This window comes from Centropristis striata, chromosome 16 (assembly GCF_030273125.1).
Source record: "Centropristis striata isolate RG_2023a ecotype Rhode Island chromosome 16, C.striata_1.0, whole genome shotgun sequence".
Classification (NCBI taxonomy): Eukaryota; Metazoa; Chordata; class Actinopteri; order Perciformes; family Serranidae; genus Centropristis; species Centropristis striata.
Genome location: NC_081532.1, coordinates 18,306,483 through 18,326,757, shown reverse-complemented (window position 1 = coordinate 18,326,757; position 20,275 = coordinate 18,306,483). Strand labels below are relative to the sequence as shown.

Sequence of the window (20,275 nt, the reverse complement as noted above, 5' to 3'; positions counted from 1 at the left end):
TTCACTGACTAAAAGAAGAGAAGCATTCATTCAACATTAATTCAAATCAACATTCGGCAGGTTGACCCCTCAAGTGTTTGCCGTCTGTCAGTTAAGAGGTTTTACATGGAGGTTTGTAACGTTTCTCCACAACAGAACCATGAATCAACACTGTTCTATGATAAAATCTGTCCTCTCGGCCGGAGAGGACTCTTTCCCTGCAGACGAAAACAAAAAACAGCTGGACAGGTTTCAAAGCTTTACAATACGTTATAATTCTATATTATTTCAGTCTTAAATTTGGTTTCACAGACGTAGATTAAGGCAAGTTCTCAACTCCAGCGTTCTCACATGGACAAATAGAGGGAGGTTTTTGGAGTGGTTTGAACAAGTCTTAATCTGTGCTGTTACTCACAAGCACCTATTTAAAATATTCCTCATGTAATTTGAAGTCTGGTCCAGCTGTATTTTGGGTCCTGTCTGGTTCCCTGCTTACAGAAAGAAGGTAAAACCCACTGCTATGTGCTCACTTTAACAAACACAATCACACAGGAACATAACGCTCAGAATATACAACATTAAGGATGGTAAAACCATTTTCGCAAAACACACACAACAACATAGCTTCTGATTTACAAAGTCTGTGTAATTTTATAATATACTTAATGTTCATAAATTGAACCCGGACATGTGTTGCATAAGAGTATACCACGGTAATGCATTGTTGATACCTATACAAATATGCACTGTGTGTGTTTATATATCTATTTATATAGTTTATATCTCTTCCTCTATGGTTTTCTAAAGACGCAGCCGGGCGCTGTCAGCACTGCTTGTGCCCCTTTGTGGCCACTAGTAAGACTGCTGTTATTGCAAACTGTCCTGATTTTAAACAAATGCACAACATTCGTACCACGATAAAACTGGGGCCATCTAGCCAGTCTCACAGAGACCAAGAGTGAGCCCGCCGTCACCGCTGCTGTCGCTGGGCTGGCTGACCAGAATCAAAAAGATCTTAAAACTAAAAATGATAAAGATTTCAGAAATCATCATAAGGCCAAGTATTGTCATTGCAAGTTCTTAATACGTCTTCGTTTCTACTGCGTGACAGTGAGAAAAAAAAAGAGAGAAAAAAAAAAAGAAGAGTGTGGATTATATGCATTCCTCTTGCATAGTTGTGCGGCTGGACTGGGCAGCAGGCCTGCCTGCCTGGCTAATTAGGAGGTTTGGCTCTCCAGACTTGACAAGAAAGACTTTGTTTAGCAGCCAGAAACATCAGAGCCACAGTAGCTGAAATCTAAAAGAAGATAGTTGGCTGACACTGAGCATGAATATCTATCAGTTCCTTGATACAGCTAGGCGCTACACTACCCTCCAGGGTACGCACCGCAGCTACTGACAGAGTTTGGCCATCAGTGCCACTTTGTTGTGTCTTCTTTAGAAATACAATGTGGCAAATATATGATAATACCCTTAACATCATTGTCATGCTGAGATCATAAGCTGTCTGGAAAACCAGGAGACTCCAAACGTCCTCTAAGGCTCTGTGCGAACCTCCCCTTCACTGAGATTATCTAGCCTTACACACATCTATGTACATCTGTTACACAGGACTGATTTTATACCAGTACAATGCACATCCAGTGTTTTCCTCCAGGTAACAGAAATATTTCAGGATGTTTACGAGATTCTTCACATTCCTGCATGAGTCCAGCCCCATGTGAGCCTATTCAAAGTCTGGTAGTAGTCTATGGTCTTAGCATTTAGGCAAAAACAAACAAAAACAAACAGGAAGTGTTTGAAATCTCACATAGTGATGAGGAAACCCTGTCTCGTTATGGTAATCTTTTTAGAAACATGTCACTTTCTCGAAGAGGTTTCAGGAAGGCCCAGAACCACCTCACTACCTCTCTTCTATGGATATTTAGAGAATACAACCCTGAGTCCAAAAAAAGTTGGGATGCTGTGTAAATAAAAACAAAGTGTTTTGAAATTCAGGATTCAGAGTGCACAAGTACAAAAACAAACCTTTATCAGTTTGAACAAAATATATTGTCTTTCTTCAGTCAGGTATCGCATTCTGTTTTATTTACGTTTCCCAACTTTTTCAGAATCGAGAGTTGTACTTTCCAAAAACATTGCAAACATCCCTAGAGTCAACAGTACACACACTCTAGTTGGCATTGAGACTGAGCATCAATTAAAGTGGAACTGAAACTGCTCACGTCTGATGTGTGTCTGTGGCTCTGGGCCTGTTTCGACTGATGCACATCTGACACAGTCTGCTGCTTTGGTACTAAAATAACACACATCTGTCCATGTCAATGGTATTAGTATTGGCTGTGAAGTATCAGCACAGAAGTGTCAAACCCAGCTCTTTGTGTAACGACAGTTGTGCCCAGATCCCTGCTTATCTACAGCTCTCCCATCACAACAAGGCCAACTGTCTCAGATGGACTACATTAGAGGCCAGCTCTGTGGATTCAATTACCCATCGGGCCACAGGGGTCCTGATAACTTCCAGGATTCCTCAATGAATGCATATAAACACAACATAAACAGGTCAAAAGGGCAGACTGAAGTGGCTGTGATCACATTAATGTACAGTAACTGCTGGTAATAGTCTCCTGAATAACACACTTCATCTCCCCTCTGGAGCCTGCAAACCATTCAGTCATCTTAAATGGCAGAACTCATTAAACGTAAGGCTCTGCTAGCTGTGTGTCAGTCAGCATAGTATGGTCATGCCCAAACCTCAGTCTGCATATAGTGTAGAAACAATCCAGCCCACACTCAAGGTGCACCTGTGTCTCCATAGTGAAAATGTACTGTGGCTACTGTGTGTATTAATCTGTGTACTAAATACGCAGACGAACTTCCTCTTACTTTATCGTGATTAGAGGCCGACCAGTATAGTGGTCTACTGATTTCATAGGCCGATTTATCACAGCTATATCTGTATTGGCAGATTATAATGCAGATAAGATGCTTTAGTCATTTAGAAATGGAGTCACCACATAGTTTGTCCAGCAGAGCTGTTCTCAGCAAGGTCAACTCTATAGTGTCATTCAACACTGGGGAAAAGAGCTTAAAGTCAATGTAACTACATGCAGCTGGCGTCAAATGTAACATTTGTCATTTTCAATCATAAAACAACAAATTTAGCAAACTGTTAAGCCAATTCTGCCTATACATGATAACAGAGGAGTGTATTGGTAATGTCACAGGTATATACATTACATGGGCGGATGGATCTGATTTTTTTACTTCCTAATATTGGTATCGGCTCCGAAAACCCAGCATCAGTTGGGCTTTAATTATGATTGATGTTCTTTAATCTGGTAGATTGATAGTATGATATAAAGGGAAGCTTGTCCTTATATTCAGCACACAGTCAGTGTAAGTCGCTTTCACACTTGGGGTCTTTTGTGTACCAGACACAAAAGGTCCCAAAAATGGCCTCAGGATGCAGAAGCATCAGGTGAAAGCAAAGCTTGGCATCACAGAAACACAGTTGACCTTTAAGAAAAGAGCGACACGCTTTAACTTCTAAATGGTATCACACCTCCACTCTGCTCAGACCAGCTGGTAATCTGGTGTGACTGGTCAACACTAGCAGCGTCCTGCTATCCCTTCAAACATAGACCATTCAAAGTAAAAAGAAAATAGAATATATATTTATATAGAGTCTAATTTTCATGCAGAAATTGTAGTAAACTGTAAGAAGCCTGAGTGACCCCCCCCCCCCCCGTGTGGAATGTCCTGTTTCCAGCAGATCTCTAGCAGCGAATCACTTTACAGCTCCTAAACCCTAGGACTCAACACATCCCGTCACATTTGACCTTGGCGGCTGGCTAGTCATGCAACATATCAGATCGGGCACGCTGGCCCGTGTCCCAGCTGGGAAGCTACACTCTGTCAGAAAGTAGCTTCAGGAAGCATCTGAGGAAGTGTTTTAGTCCCTGACGTGTACAAACTCCTCGTCCTCCTCGCCTTTTAGTTTTTACATTCACTCACTCCTCACAGTGAAACAGGTGATGGCGGGGGGTGGATTGGGGAGAGAGAGAGAGAGGGAGGAATATGGTGGTCAGACCTCTCTGCTAAAGCCTCTGTCGGCCACATTATAGAAGTACACTGCACTGGACTGGGAAGGCTGAGCTTTGCTCTTTAATGCTTCTGCAACAAGCAGTGTGAACCCTTAGTGCCATTCACAGGGAGGAAACCATACTACACATTCTATACAGCTAGCGTGAACTCCAACATTTCTGCACAACAGATGCAGCAATAAACATTTTTACAGGTTTGATTTGGTCTCTTTTCACGCCAACCACAGAGCAAAACTGTTGACATTTTACCTAGTCCAGCACAGTACAGTTGATATTATATGAACAGAGTGGTAGTAGTCAATGGGAGAGTGGAGTTGAACCACTAAGAGGAAGGAAAAACAAAGAAATGTCAGAACAGGAAGTACTAAAAAAAAGGAGGTTTAGAGTAGGAAAGAATACTGGACCAGCCTCCTGCCAGTGTGTGTGTACATGGGCACTTCAGATAGACTTGTGTCTGGGTTAAGTTTGTTCCACTGTGGTCTTTGGCAACTTAAAACACATCAAGGGGAGGAGAACAGATCCAGTGACTCCTACTATTCATGTGAGTGGGCTAGAGGCCTGAGCTATTGTAACTTCCCCTCCTCTTCCTCCTCCTCCTCCTCTTTTTGAAAACCGATTGTACCCTGAGAACGAAGGATTTCTGTTGCGGTTTCCTGCTGCAGTACGAGTGATAAGACTACACTGCTGAACACGAGCAAGCCTCCCCCCTCTTAAATACACACACATACACACACACGCATGCAGAAAACATGACGGCTGCACTGCTGACACCTTTTTCCACACACACATATTCCCACGTTTCTACTGGGTACACTTTTGAAAGCTTACATGAAAACGTGCACAGAAAACACAGGCACGCTCCGAGAGAAATTAAAACACGTGTGTGCTGTAACATGTTCTGAAACACTAGCTACTGTAGCTTCTAATGCTGCTTCCCTTAAGAGTGAACTAACAATCACAGCAACAACTATACACAACACAAAGCTGATAAGTCGGGGAGAGCAGAGGTTTGAAAAGCAGTCAGACTCCAGAAGCTTTCAGGCACAAGATGGCTCAATATTTAGGTATTAGTGATGACACAAAGGGATCAGGGATAAGTCGTTTTTCCACTGATAGGAGTTTTTAAAATTGCTATGCCATACTCTGATCACATTTGCCTATGAGTGTAAAGTTATTTGCCTTCCTGGCAGAACTTTGTCTCACCTCTTCTCTCCTTGTAAGGTCGACACAGAGCTCTCTTTGTGCCGACTGCACTACATTTTTTATGGGGTTTTTTTTGGTAGAGAAACAAAAACTAATAGATGAAATAATAAACAAGACATTGTTTTGCAATGCCTTTCTGCTCTCATGCATACTTCTACATCATCTTCCATCTTTATCCCTCTAAAAATTATGATTTAAACAGCATTTCTTATACATTTTTTCCAAATGGGAATATAATAGTTAAATAAAGTTTTATGCCGACCGCAGCCCCTCTGTTTATTCTGGGCTTATTTGGACGGCCCAAACAATGAGATCTGACATCTAAATGTAGAGCCAACAACATGCGTGGACTTGAGAAGACAAGGACCAGAGGAGGAAGCACACATGGTGGGCGGGGTTTGTAAAATCACCTTTTAAAATGAGTTGTTTGTAAAAATAAATCTATTCGCTCAGCTCAGATGAACATCTGCTTTGAATTTACATTCAACGTTAGACTGCTGTAATTCCTCTCTCCTGATCAGGTGATGCTAATACACAATACAAACCTATAACAGCTTCTACTTCACAAGTTGAGCTCTAAAAACACGAGACGAGAGGAAAGATTAGCGGAGGGGAGGAAGAAGATAAGATAAAAACCAACATATTTTGGTCTCAATGTGTTATGTTGGTATTGCTTTCCCCACTGAGTGTGCAGCTCTATGTATATACAGCCACAGACAGCCTTTAAAAAGTAACTCTTGGTACCAGAGTGCATTTATCCTGAGATATGGACCAAGGACTTGAGAGATTATCATGGCTAAACCATCAAGGACCTCTTAACAGATGAGCTAAACATTTGGTAACCACAGGGCCCACCACTGGGACCAATTCATTCTGAACCAAGCAAAGTGCTGGCACACTGTATAACTCAGGTTCCATATCAGTCTATGGGGAAATAAAAATAAATTGCAGGTCAACCTTGTAAACTACAGACCTTGATATGGACCTTCACAGTCTGCGATGCCATTGCCCCGACCTCTAAAGCGCCATGGTGTGCAAAACGAGTGAGCTGAAGTCATTTGGGAGGGAAATCTTCCTCACAACATTTACTCATGAAAGTTAGGTGCTCTAGAGTCAAACCCAACTTTGGCTTTTCTTTCAAAACTCGGCTCAAGAAACCCCTTAGTAAGACACCGATGTACCACAGCTGTTAAAACCCTTCAGCGGTGATCAGATGTAACAATACTTGGCCCAGTTATCGACCGGTCACAATAAGGTTTGTGTGGAGCACAAGATAATTGTTGGGCAGTGTTTTGACCATGGCATGCTTGTCCTTCATTTATTAAGGGAAAGGCATCTCCCAAGTAGTTTTCAAAAGATAGAATCAGACAATAAAAGAGACTACGATTCAATCAAAGTCTTGCCTTCCCCCTGGTCAATGAAAGCCTGAGGAACAAGCCGGTTGCACAGCCAGATCCCCTGTGCCCATCACAAGTCCTTCCACCCCAAAAAATGGACTACATTCAGTTCAGACATTAATTGGGCCCAGCAGGTCCTCTCCATCGACAGCATGGATTTTCGTCACTTCACAGCCCGCAACAACCTCTACTGGAGATATATAACATGTGCAATGAGCCGACTGCTTTTGCCATTCTTCAGTCTTTATCAACCTTAATCTTTGAAAACAAATGTATGATTAGGTTTACTGACCTCCCTCCCAACCAAGGTGGAGCGAGGGTTTATCGGATGGCAAGATAAACAACATCATTAATAACAACAACAACCAGAAAACAAGGGGATTTTTCCAAGGCAACTGTGACTAAAGAGGAAATTATAATAATTATAATAATAATAATAATAAACAAAACAATATCTCACACTAACTGATTGTTTCACACACCCTCCTCGACATCATCACCACCTGTCCTGGTCATAGTGATGTTAAGTGCCTACCTGAGACTGACAGAATATTATTCGTCACATGTTCTAAAACCTTGTTGTGCTGTAGGTGCAACTTCTTGGAAAAAAATAACCAGTATTGGCTATCAGTGGAACCTACAATGTCCAAACATGTATTCAGCAGCCGTGACTGGTGTGGCAAGATATGCATCGCCACATTTCTGAGGCAAATATAGCTATACAGTAAGCCTTCAATATAGAACAAAAACCTGACTGGCCAACAGAATGAAAGTTTAGTTACATTCAGTGCATCCTTTTTCTTTTTCCTGTTCTTTATCAAGAAAGTTCAAAACAAGAAATCCACCGTTGAGAAAAACTAGGTCCTGTCTACAGAACTGCTGGCGTGGCTGCAAAACCTGGGTTTGGAATTTGCCACCTTCTGAGCCTACAGAATACTTGTGTTGTTTGCATGGCCGCACCAAGAATTTGGGATGAGTCACAGAGATCTCTCAAATTGAAATATATGGCATTATGGAATGAAAACCTATTTCCTCTTTAGTACTAATGCACAAGTATTTGAAGGTTTTCTAATCTCAGAGACTTTCATATCGTGATGCACGCTCTTTGACTTGACATGCGAATACAAAAGTGCTCTGGAACCAGTGACACCAGTCAGAAAGTTTGACCTCTAAAGGGGGAGCAAAGACATATCATCATATTCATCCTGAATATAGACAAAAGATGCAAACATTTACGGCCAGCTAACTACAGATCAAAATAGTAGAATAGTAGAGTATGGGACTTGTTGCTGATTTTTATAGTTGGCTTTGAATTTCAGTCGGAAGACGAGACTCCCTATTGACAAGCGAGCAGGGTGGGAGCTGTGTTGGCTGCAAGCATGTAACAATATTCTCCATAACACCATCAGTAAGTCAAAATCCTTAATAAAACCATTTACAAATGATCAGAAGTCACAGCACGGACATGGTTGCTGCAGAAAACTGATAAGCACCTGCCACAGTCAGCCACATTACAGTGGAGATTCCCACCCTGCTGCCAAGGCTCTCGAACTAGTGGACAAGTGCACATAGTGCTCTTTCGGAGCAACAGAAGAAGCAGCTATGGTTGTGTTACCCAGGAAGTGATTGATTGGTTAGTTCACAAACTCCAATGTTTGCTTGAGAGGAGCAGGCGGACAGACCAAAGAGCAAAGTTTAAATTTGAAAAAAAAAAGAAAAGAAAAGAAAAATGCTTCCACAACTAATGCATTCCCCCTCAAATCCCACCAGTCCATCACTCAACCCGCCTGCCTGTCCTGTTCTAGCTGTGAGCAGGATAATAATATATCTGGATTTAAATACACACAAAGCCTATACAGGCAAGGGAACCACCACACAGGAAAAAAACAGTATTATACACAGAGCAGGGAGAGATGAAAAACAGTCAAAAAAAAAAAGAGAAAACAAATCAAAGTTACATTATACAGAGGCTCTGGAGGTTGTTAAGGTGAAAGAGAGACATCGAGCTCTGAATACTTGTCGATCAAGACCAGACCAGACTGGGCCATGCCGGACAGGAGGGCATTTGACACAGCCGAGTGACCCATTTTAGCAGACATATAAAAATCGTCATCACTCAAGTCTTGTCTGTGGTTGGAGTGGTATGACTTCAAACTGAATATTAGGTTTTAATTAGAATATACAGTTTTAAAGGGATATTCTTAATTGGAAAATTTATTTAAAACATCAAAGATTTCATCTGTTTTTTTCCAAGTCACTGGCTAACTAGATAATCAAGAGGCAAAGCAAGAAAACAGGGAATGATTTGGAAAATGTTAGGACCTGATTGTGTGCTAAAACCAATGTGAGAGAAACACAAAAAATAAAAGTTAAATAAAAACAATCGGCTCACATCAGTTCACATAAATGTTTTCTTAGATTGTTTTAAGATCCAGTTTAGATATCTCACTTAGTTCTGCTTTAGGCCTGGTTCAGAGGTCTGAGTTGACTTGGTTGGTCTGGCCTGGTCTTGACACGGTTTAGGCTGTGATGTGTTGGACTTGTCGTCCCTGCCTACATGCCCATGCTGAAGGCGTGCAGCTCGCGGTGGAAGTGCTGGGTGGGTTCGGACAGAACCAGGCTGGAATCCAGGCAAGGGTGCCACACACGGCCGAGCCCCAGGGAAACCTCCTTGACCAGGTTGTGGACCGGGTCGCCCTCCATGCACACTGACTGGTCCGGATCAAAGTCGATGCTCTCCTCAGAGACGGTGAGGACGCGAAGGCTGGAGCCGCGCAGCCGAGAGATGGCCACCAGGTTATGGGACCAAACAGTGTAACCTACAGAGAGAGATGTGTTCAGGAAGGTTGGACTGATCTTGATGAAGGATAAATAAAATGGTTGCAAATTTACAGTAATTTCTCTATCTCACGTCGCTCCTAGGGATGGGCGTTTGGAAGACACCAGTAAATGGCAGTAAAAGAAAACAGAAATATTAATTGCTTTGTGCAGAGCAACTAGTGTGTAGTATTTGAAAACTACTGGAAAGAAAGCAGATCTCTTCTTGTTTGAAGTGTTGCTACCCACACAGGAAACTGTTATCTCACAAACATAAAGCAGATCAATATTTTCAAATGATGTGTAATGTTAAATATGTCTCACAGAGTGATAAACCCACACATTATAGCCGCCCAACTCTGCAGCTCAATTTATTTTGCTGCCAAAAACTTCACAGTGTGGTTCACTCTCAGTCTAATCAGCTTTGTTTCCAAATGGCAGGAAGTGGTTTTCAGAAAAAGGGCCCTCTCTAGAACACACAACTTCCAAAATCGTCAGTTTGCTGAACTGTTAGCGCCAAACAACTGCTGTCTTGTAATTGTCTCAAAGTTATTGTGGTTCTCACACCACATGACAGACCGGTGACCAGATCTTTCACCAGGAGGAACCCCTGATGAGTATGACTGGGTCCAAAACTAGGTTTTATCTTGACAAGTGACACTGCAATCTGTTGAGCTTTTCTTGTGGTCATGCTTGTTGGCGTTCTGGTTTGCACATGTTCACAATTTATGGCCTCTTTTCTCTGGGTGCAAGAACAACTTTGGTTGTGTTGCAAATTAAACACACGCAGTAGGCTAAAGTTCCTGTTGTAACATGTGATTAAAAGCAACCGAGTATTATATTTAAGGTCAGTATGTTTAGAAAGAATCACTTTCTCTGTGAGGCTTCAAAAAGCCAAATTTGAGGAAATCTGGGAGAAGTGGAGATTGTACATCGCCCCGAAACGCCCTTCTTTTGTTTAATATTGTGTAACTTTCTTTTTAAAAAATAATTGTAATCTGTTTTTTACTACTTACTGTAGATGGAAACACCCCCAAGTTCTGTTCGTTTGTTTATAACTAGATAAAAATCTGAAAATATGGATCACAGTGTCTATTATCAAAACGGCGATGACTGTTGTAATGTGATATTGATTGATATTGATATTGATATTGATTCTAAATAAAGTCAAAATGTAAAAAAAAATAAAGTCAGTATATTTCTCTTGGCTTCCAACACAAAGTTAAGTCTAAAGCCGTTCAGACCACCCAAGCCTGAACCAATTTATACTATACATGACCGCTGTAAACAAAAAGCTGCACTCACCATGCATTACGAGGACAGTCAGCTGAGTACATCTCCATGCCAAGAGGACTAACGGGTCTTCGTTCCGATTGATGCTGAGGTCAGGGAAGTCGGGGTCATCTCTCAGGAGCAGGAAGTGAGTCAGCGTTTTGTTGTACTGCTGAGAGATGAGCTCCAACGTAGCGTCGGTCACCAGTGTGCTGTAGCTGTCAAGGTGGAGGCGCTCCAGAGGAAGGCTAGGCTTTAGGACCCTGAGGAGCTCTGAGCTGTCCACCTCCAGGGCCATGATGTACACTCGCAGGTTGGCACTCACACGAATCTGCGGAGGATCAGGTAAACTTGAGCGCCGAGATTAAAAAGTGGCTATGTAACTGTTTTGTTGACATTTAAAATGCAGTGAGAAACACAGATGCACGTTGCTTTACCAGTGCCTTCCAGTCGTCCTCTGTAGCTGTCCCTTCTAATGGTTTGAACTCCAGGGCGGCGCCGTTGAGCAGCAGGGAGAGGCGATGCAGCGGAGTTCGACGTGGAGATGCCAGCAGACCACAAAGTTCAGATGTCAAATCAGAGAAATCCAGAGCCAGAGAATGAAGATTAGATAGACGATCCAACTCTGATGGTGAGATGAGGGGACCTGAGGGAAATTCAGCAGAGGTTACTGGTTACGACTACTGTTATCATAAACTGCATCTGCATTTATATCCCTGATTTCAAAAAGTGCGGAAAAGTTGTGGATTGCTGAAACATTCCACATATAAACAGGGAAATAGTAAAAGGTGATAATATCATGATTGGATGCAAGGATGGGGTGTGAAAAACTACAGGTGCATCTCAATACATTAGAATATAATAGAAAAGTCAATTTCCAGTAGTTCAAGTCAAATAGCCCCAAGCAAGTACTGAGTGCATATAGACATACTTTTCAAAGGCTAACATTTCAATATTAAACTTTTTTTTACATTTTTTTTTTTTTTTTTTTTTTAAATTGGTCTTTAGTAATATTAAAAGCTTTTTGAGACACTGAATTTTAGGTCTTCATTAAATGTAAGCCATAATGATTATAATTAGAAGAAATTTGATAAATTAAGACATGAAATGTTTCATTCTGTGTGATCTATATAATGTGTTATTTCCACTTTTTGAATTGAATTACTGACATAAATACACTTTCTGATGATATTCTAATTTATTGAGGTGCACCTGTATATGGGCAAATAATCTAACAGTTTAAGAACATCATTTCTCAACACATAACTGCAAGGACATTAGCAATTTTACCATCTACAATCCATTATTTCTCAAGAATCTTGAGAAATCTCTGTATGTAAGGGGCAACATTGAAAACTTACATGGGATGCCCCTGACCTTCGACCCTTCAGGCAGCACTTAAAAAATTTAAAACCAACATGATTGTAAAAATCATGGGCTCAGGAGCACTTAGACAGCATTCCAACTATTTGGGAATTGGAGTCGTTCACAGTTATAGAGAAACAGATCTAGAAAAGACAAACACATACCCAGCTGGTGGTCCAGTAAACTGAGGTGCTGCAGGGTCTCAGCTGAAGGGTTTGACAGGCAGGCTAAGGAGCAGGGAGTCACCAGACCCAGCATGAAACTACAGGACAACCACCTCAGCTGCCTGCTGTTAGACAGAAACTCCATGAACAACTGCTGAATCCTGCAGAGAGCACAGAGGAGGAGAGAGGGTGGAAGACAATTATCCTTATTTCGCTTTAGCATAGTCTATACTTGAGTAGTCTGGCCAATTATATTTCAACACATTTTAATTGCCATTGTTTGCCTCATTTGTGGTTCATCCTGCCAAATCCTCCATACTTATCCTACAAGGCAGAGCATAGAAGGTATGAATCGACATCATATTTCATATGTTGCCACCCACCTCACTGCTACCGAGGAGCAAAACAACCCCACGCTGGTTGCTATAAATGAGACTGTGCTACTAAAAGGAAAGGCTATCAAAACGAAAACAATGATCACACCTGCCTGAATAGGTTGGCAACCGCCAGTTGATCTGAAAATGTTAGCCATCCCTCGTTAATATGGACCAAAACTTCAGAGGAATGTTTCTAGCACCTTGTTAAATTTATGCCACAAAGAATTAAGGCAGTTCTGAAGGCAACAGGGGTTCAACCTGGTTCTAGCCGTTTAAAGCAGTCAGTGAGAGTACATGGTGCAACATCAAGAAAGTAACATTACACTCAACAAAGCCCAATGTCTTCAAGCCTCTGCTAAGATCAGGGTTTGTATAGCTTTTTAGGATTAAACATCAAGCACTTTCAAGATACCTAAACCAAAAACCACCTTTCTCAAAACCTTTATCCTCACATCAAAATCTAAAGCAATCAATTTATACTGACACTCTGTTTATTTTACCAGCTGTTAATATTTACTTTGATTCCATGTTTTGATCATGATTGTGTTTGCCAATTTCCAGAAATATTACAAGATTCTTCTGTTTCAAATATAAAAGATGTTTGTTTAATATGAGTGATTGTGTTGTCAAAAAATCAAGCATTTTTAAGGAGTATTTTTACATTTCAGCACATTCGTAGCTTTGAAAAAATAATGGCTGAAATGAAGAATTTTCCAAACGTTCAACACTTTTTATGACCTCGGCAAGATGAACTCTATTAACACCAACAGGATAATTTTCTCAGATTTTACAGTGCTGGCATGAACATGACTTAAAATCTGTTCACAAATTCTAAAAAATGTTTTAGTAGAGCCAATATGTGCTAAAAAGGAGGTGGTGTAGTGGATTATTTAAAAAACATTACATCATCGTTCCCCCCCCTCTTCAGATGCTGATCCACACAGTCTGATGCACCTCAGCAGTCTCGACTACATTATTCACTCATACATCAACAGTTTGTTGACAGAAAGCAGGTCACACACAGTGGCTGTGTTTAATGTTGTGTGCTGTGGAGATGCTGGAGATGCTCTGTGTCTGCTGATTGGATGATGAAAAACTGTCAACATCTTCCCATTTGAAAATTAAAAACACACTCTTTGTAATTCCAAACACGCTTGCAACAGTGCCATTTTTTAAATAATACTCTCAGACACCGACACGGAAATCCACTTAATATCACAAAGACGATAAATATTATTTTGTCCATTCATATTCTGTGATCAATCGATTACAAATATAATACTATGCAGTAGCCCTATTTTAAGTCCAAATAGAGACAAATAGTGACTCTAACCATGTCTGACATTCAACAGAAAATTTTCTACTTTCATGTTGCTATACAAAGGCTTACTCATTGATCTTTTTGTGTCCCTGGTGAATTTGGTGCAGGTTGGAGCTGTCCAGTAGTCCCTCCTGCTGGAGCACACAGGTGTCTCCATACAGACTGAGCTTCCGCAGGTTTCTACAGAACAAGAGAAAGAGAAAGCATTAGCAATATAGAAAACAACCAAAAGTATTCAATACTATATTCATTTAAGCTTTACTTTAGGCAATTTATTTAAAATACATGGGTTGTTTTTCTCTTGTGGTCAAATTTGGGCCAAACGATATGGCCAAGCTATTCGATATAGACCTTTTCTTTGCCTGATCGTGATGCACATCATTATAGAGCATGTTTTCTGGTTCTTCAATAAACAGTCTAACAATATGGTAAGGCATATTTTTGTATCCTCCATGTTATCAAATCAGCATTTTTATGATTTGCTCCAGCTTCACTCCTACGTAAAGCGAAGTCCAAAAGATTAAAATATATAAAAAAAATATTACTGAAACACAATCTGGCTGTTGGTTTTTCAACATTGTGATCGAAAATTCAAAAAAAAAAAAAAAAAAAAAAAATATATATATAATAGACAATAGATAATAGACTCAGTGCTAGTGCTTGTTATCATTTCGTAATTGTGTATCGTGATCTCTCATCACAATACGATTCCACTGAAAGACGATAAATGATCACATTGAATTATTGCCCAGCACAAGACCTTGGAAATAAAAAATATCTGAAAGTTCTACCTTTAACAAGAGTGAGCTTAGCAAGCAATTCTTTTCAAAATTAATAACGAAATAACATCATTCTGCTGTGTTCGTCATTACCAAGCCATCTGCATCATTAGAAAAAGAATTATACCCCATTTCATTTTTGTTTGACTTCTTAACAGAGAACCTAGTCACATAACAATAAAGGATGGTTTCATTCTCCCCTCCTTGCTCTGTCAATATTTGTTAAAGTCATTACAACTGTAAGTTGTGTATCTGGTTCTATCACATGGAGTGCACAAGGGGTGCTTGAAAATATAAAAACAGAAGCAACAGTAAATAAAAGGGCCTGCACTTATATATCGCTTTTCTAGTCGCTTTGAGACAACTCAAAGTGCTTTACACCACGACTGCGCTCATTCACCCATTCATACTGGTGGCAGAGGCTACCCTAAAGGTGTCACCTGACACCAGGAATTCATACACACTGATGAACGCAGCATCGGGAGCAATTGGTGGTCAGTATCTTGCCCAAGGATACTTAGACATGTCTGGGATCAAACCACCAACATTCCGATCAGTGGGTGACAGCTCTACCAACCGAGCCACAGACACCCCCGTAAATAGACTGGAGACAGACTTTAAACCTTTTCAATCCAAACAACGTCAAAAGACGGTTAAGGCTTACCTCATACTGTAGCCATTTTGTGCACTCTTTGCTGTGTTCTACATCGCATCATTTTCTTTGTATTTGAAGTATGTACTGTTGCATGCAGTATGCATACAATTTCATCACAACATCATAACTTAACATCATAACCCCTAATCTAGCCCTGGTTCTGTATATTGCCAAGTCGTCTCCCATCAGGACAGATTTATGGCTACCATGCACTTTGCTGTACGCCTGTCTAGAGCTCATAATATACCCTGGTACTCAAAATAGATTGCAGACAATCAAGCAGCAGACTTTATGCCAAAAGTTGATGCTTTGAAAAGCAGACAAGGTGAGCTTGGAGGTCAATGACATTTTTCCAAACAGAATGTCTGCATCAGTTTTGACAATAATGTTTGTGGGAAAGGATTATCAACCACATGTGTGCAAAGCAGCGACACACGAGAAAAGCCTACCTACTAGGTAATGTGTGCATAATGTTTGATGCAGCTCACTTCCTGTTAATCAGCTGAGAGCTAAGCTTCACAAAATGCCTCAACAGTGAAACCAACAGTCTCATGTGCAGCTACTTAGTGTGAAACGACCAACAAAGGAACAATGAGTTATCTATTGTCATTATTCTGAACGTGTACCAATATCAGAAGAGTTGGACCTTTGTTAGCTGAAGGAAAAACTCACTTTCTGACAACTGATAACATGGGAGGTACAGTTAGATATGACAGCTGGCATTTGTCTTTATCTTTGGTCAACAGGTTTGACTCGATAAAAATGGTGAATTGCACTGAAACAACATAATTAGCTGAGTATGGCACATTTTAGGACATACTGCTAAAAATACTCGCTTGTCCAGTCAACATTTTTTGTTGCTGGTTTGCTTATGGCAGCATTGAACTATTAAACTGCACATGGCCTGTAGCAGCTCATATTCGAATTCAATACAGGCCAATATGGGCTTTTAGACACTTACACCAATACCAATTTATGAGGGAAAAAGTCATAGAAAACTGATATGGTGGCCAATATAGTGTATTTCTCTGAGCTGGAATGTAAATAGACCTTTTCTGTGTGGATTGTTCAGCATGTTTTACACTAATTTGACTATACAAAAAGGTACTCAGAAGGCTGCTTCCTTAAACAAATAACTTTTAAGGCTATTTAACATTATCATACATTGAACCTACAATACTATATAGATAAACTAAATAGCTAAATAAACACTAGTATTGTATGTTCAGTATCAGTCAATTGCTTACTGTTTAAATAAAGAATAAATAAAACAAAAAGAAATAGCCAACACCAACTATCACCCAAGCATTGAGTTTTCTGAATATCAGACAAAATATATAGTCACATAACAACATATATAATATGTCTTTAATAGGCCAATATTGGACAAAAATAAAAGTCATATGATGATTTGTTTAGGCTCGAAAATGAGCATCCTCTATGACTTTTAGTCATACTACAACCTATGCAACCTTGTTAAATGACCAGGTTCAGTGTACAAACTGACATCTGGATGTGGTGAATTTAGTCACAATTCCAGCATGAATACATTATAACTCAAAGCCATATTCATCACGGAGCTGGGACACTGGCTACGTTTGTCAGCCAGTTTTTGAATTGAAAATTGCTCAGTGTGAAGAAGTCAAACAACAGATGTTGGTTTCAGCCCCCTCAGCAGAACTAAGACATGAACTGCACAGCATAGGATGGGTGCTATGTCAACACTACAAAGCACTGTAGAATATAATAGAGAATGCTGGAGAAGGTATAACAGAGAGCACTAAAGTCTGGACTCCTGACATTCAAAGCAACGTTTTACAGGATAGTACCTTCCACGGCAGAAATAAGCCAAGTGGCTAGATTGTACTTATGCAGCACATAGGTGATGACATCAAACAGTATGCAACGACATACCAGAGCTAAATGTGTATACATGCACTGTATATGTGTGTGCCAGTGCTGATATCAGCAAGTCACAGTCAACAAAGCCTTCTCTAGCCACCACCAGTGCTGCATTGTATCTGCTGGTATGAAGACCCCAATGTAACAAAGAAAATAGAACTGGCAACAAAAGAAACGCAGATGAGCGTTTGACTTGACATTGTCACCGAAGCATACATCATTTTTATGATTAATGTAAATGTAAGACCAATCAATAAAAAACTGTTACTGCACGTTAACGACGTCTTCGAGGATATAACGAGACCGTTGGCTGCGAACTTTTTTTTGTCTTTATTGACAATTAAGGAACATTACAATCATGAGGTCAGACAAAAAGGGATTACAAGTAACAAATGTGACGAAACAAAGAACAAATCAGGAGAAATAGCAGTAAAAAAGAAAAGAAAAAAATAAGAAAAAGAAAAAGAGGTACATACATTGGTCACGCAGAGTACGAAGTACATTAAGTCACTGATAATGATTTTAAAAAATCATTTAGTTATTAGAAATTAAGGTTATACATTCATCAGGCTGTCATAATATTGAAGAAATAGTTCATTTTCTGTCTTTTACAATTCTGAGAGACTTGAATTCACGTAGAAACACCTTAAACTTTGGCTTAGCTTTGACAAATCTGTGTTTGTGTATAAAGAACTTATAAGAGAGAATTAAGAAATTGGTTACAAATTCAACAGATTTGTTTCAATGAGTAAAATAACAAAGAACATATTTTTCTGGAAAGTTAGATAAATGATTTCTCAAGTCCATCCAAAAATTCTGCACATTACATTCACAAAATGCAAGAGCAATAGATTCCTCCACATCACAGAAGACACACTTAGTCTGTTGGCTGCCAACTCCGCCGCAAAGACATGACCCTATTACGTAACTTGTAATGTCAGGGTTTGTTTATAGCTAACTAAGCTAGCTAGCCGCTAGCTTCCTACGACGCATCAAATAGTACAAAAATCACACTACGCAGAGGTTGTCATGCGAATTATTGAAATTGAATAAATACAGACACTCAGAATGGGATTAAGGAGCTTATTTAACGTTACCTGTTGTTGCGGATGCTGGAGAACACACACAACACCTGGTCCAAGTAGGTGGCCATGGCGTCTCTCCACCGCTCGGAGAGCTGCGGGTCGCTGTCAGGCTGCTCCATCCTGCTGGAGGACGGCTCGTTGTTCAGGGGACTAAGGTAGCCTTCCACTGGGGCGAGCTCCAGCTGCAGCTCCCGCACGAAGGAGCCGAACTTGCGCATGAGGAACTCCAGCCTCGGGGTCTCCTCGCCGCCGTTACAACCACCACCTATCCGCAGTTTGAGCTCGGTCCACAGCGCGGGGTAGAAGAGACACTCCCTCCATCGGGAACACACGGCCGAGGCCCGGAGCTTGTCTCGGTCGGACAGAAAGGAGAATATATGGACGATAAGCTCGCTGGGCAAAGCCATGGCTCCAACACCCCCGCACAGAGCCATGGCGAGCTAAGACAGCTGCTGACAGAAAACCCAACCAGGTATAAAACAAATGTTACAACCGTTTTTAAAATCCGGTGCTGCAGCGGTGAATGCAGCAACGCTTCTTCCTCTGGGTGAAAACAAACTGTTTCCAGCTTTGCCTTCAATACTATCGGACCGCACCACTGCTTTTAACTGCACGGGGAACAAAACAATCCTCACAAATATTACAAAAAGTCCTGTAACGGGACACGTGTCATCATTTGTGTTTTGCACAATTAAGATTTTATTTATTCAACCATATTAAGGCTTTAGCTAAATATTTCACTAACGTATTTAGAAATAATTGACTGCATCGCCGCGTTTTAAAATGAATGGTTTCGTCCTGAAGTGGTGTTATTTTTGCCATACTGTCGTGCTCCGTCGGGGGGCGATGTTTCTCAGCAGTATTGAAAAAAACTCAAGCCAACACGTGATCTTTATTTTGGATTTGCCTCCCACACAGACACACCCCTCCACTTCTACCCTACTCCAGGGGTCTCAAACTCAAATTACCTGGGGGCCGCTGGAGACAGTATCAAAATGACCAAAAAAAAGGACCAAAATGACCAAAAAAAGACACAAAATCACCAAAAAGCCACATAATTACAAAAAAAGACCCAAAATGACTGAAAAAAATACTAAATTACTTTAAAAAGACACAGAATTACAAAAAAAGACACAAAATGACCAAAACATACACAGAATTACTAAAAAAGACACACAATTATTTAAAAAGACACAAAATGACAAAAAAGACATAGAATTACCAAAAAAGACACAAAATTATTAAAAAAGACACAAAATGACCAAAAAAGGCACAGAATTACTAAAAAAAGACACAAAATTATTAAAAAAAAGACAAAAAATTACCAAAAAAAGACATAAAATTGCCCAAAAAAGACACACAATTACCAAAAAAGTAGTTAAAGTAATTAAAGGGACCTTCCACACACAAGCCATTCATATAAAACTCACATTAAACTGTCATATCAAGGTGGGGGCCACAAAATATCATCATGAGGGCCGTAATTGGCCCACAGGCCGTGAGTTTGAGACCCATGCCCTACTCCAAACACAGATTACAAAGCATGAACAAAAGTAGACGGACACAAGAGTATGACAGTCTAACAAAAATAATATGACTCACAGAAGTGGTAGCTTGTGGTATTTATTGCATGGCTGTAAAACATTCCTGTTATCATGTCTATCTCACAGCTGTGCACCACACTGACATCATATCTATAAACCTGCACTACAACCTTTCATTAAATAAAGCAACAGATTATTTTGAAATGAAACACACCTTTACATATATATATATATATATATATGTAAAGGTGTGTTTCATATAAACATATAAAATAAACATACATAAACATATTTATTTTTCATTTATTG

General features: G+C 40.2%; 1 protein-coding gene across 1 annotated transcript; it reads right to left on the bottom strand.

Annotated features, from left to right (window-relative positions):
• Positions 1-1,927: 1,927 nt before the first annotated feature.
• LOC131987899 (F-box only protein 33) lies at positions 1,928-19,081 on the bottom strand. Its single transcript, XM_059352815.1, has 6 exons — positions 18,435-19,081; positions 14,071-14,181; positions 12,304-12,464; positions 11,212-11,420; positions 10,808-11,105; positions 1,928-9,504 (listed from the first exon to the last, which is right to left on the bottom strand). The coding sequence occupies exons 1-6, from the start codon at positions 18,854-18,856 to the stop codon at positions 9,239-9,241; spliced, it is 1,467 nt and encodes a 488-aa protein (XP_059208798.1). The 5' UTR covers positions 18,857-19,081; the 3' UTR covers positions 1,928-9,238.
• Between the last annotated feature and the right edge of the window lie 1,194 nt (positions 19,082-20,275).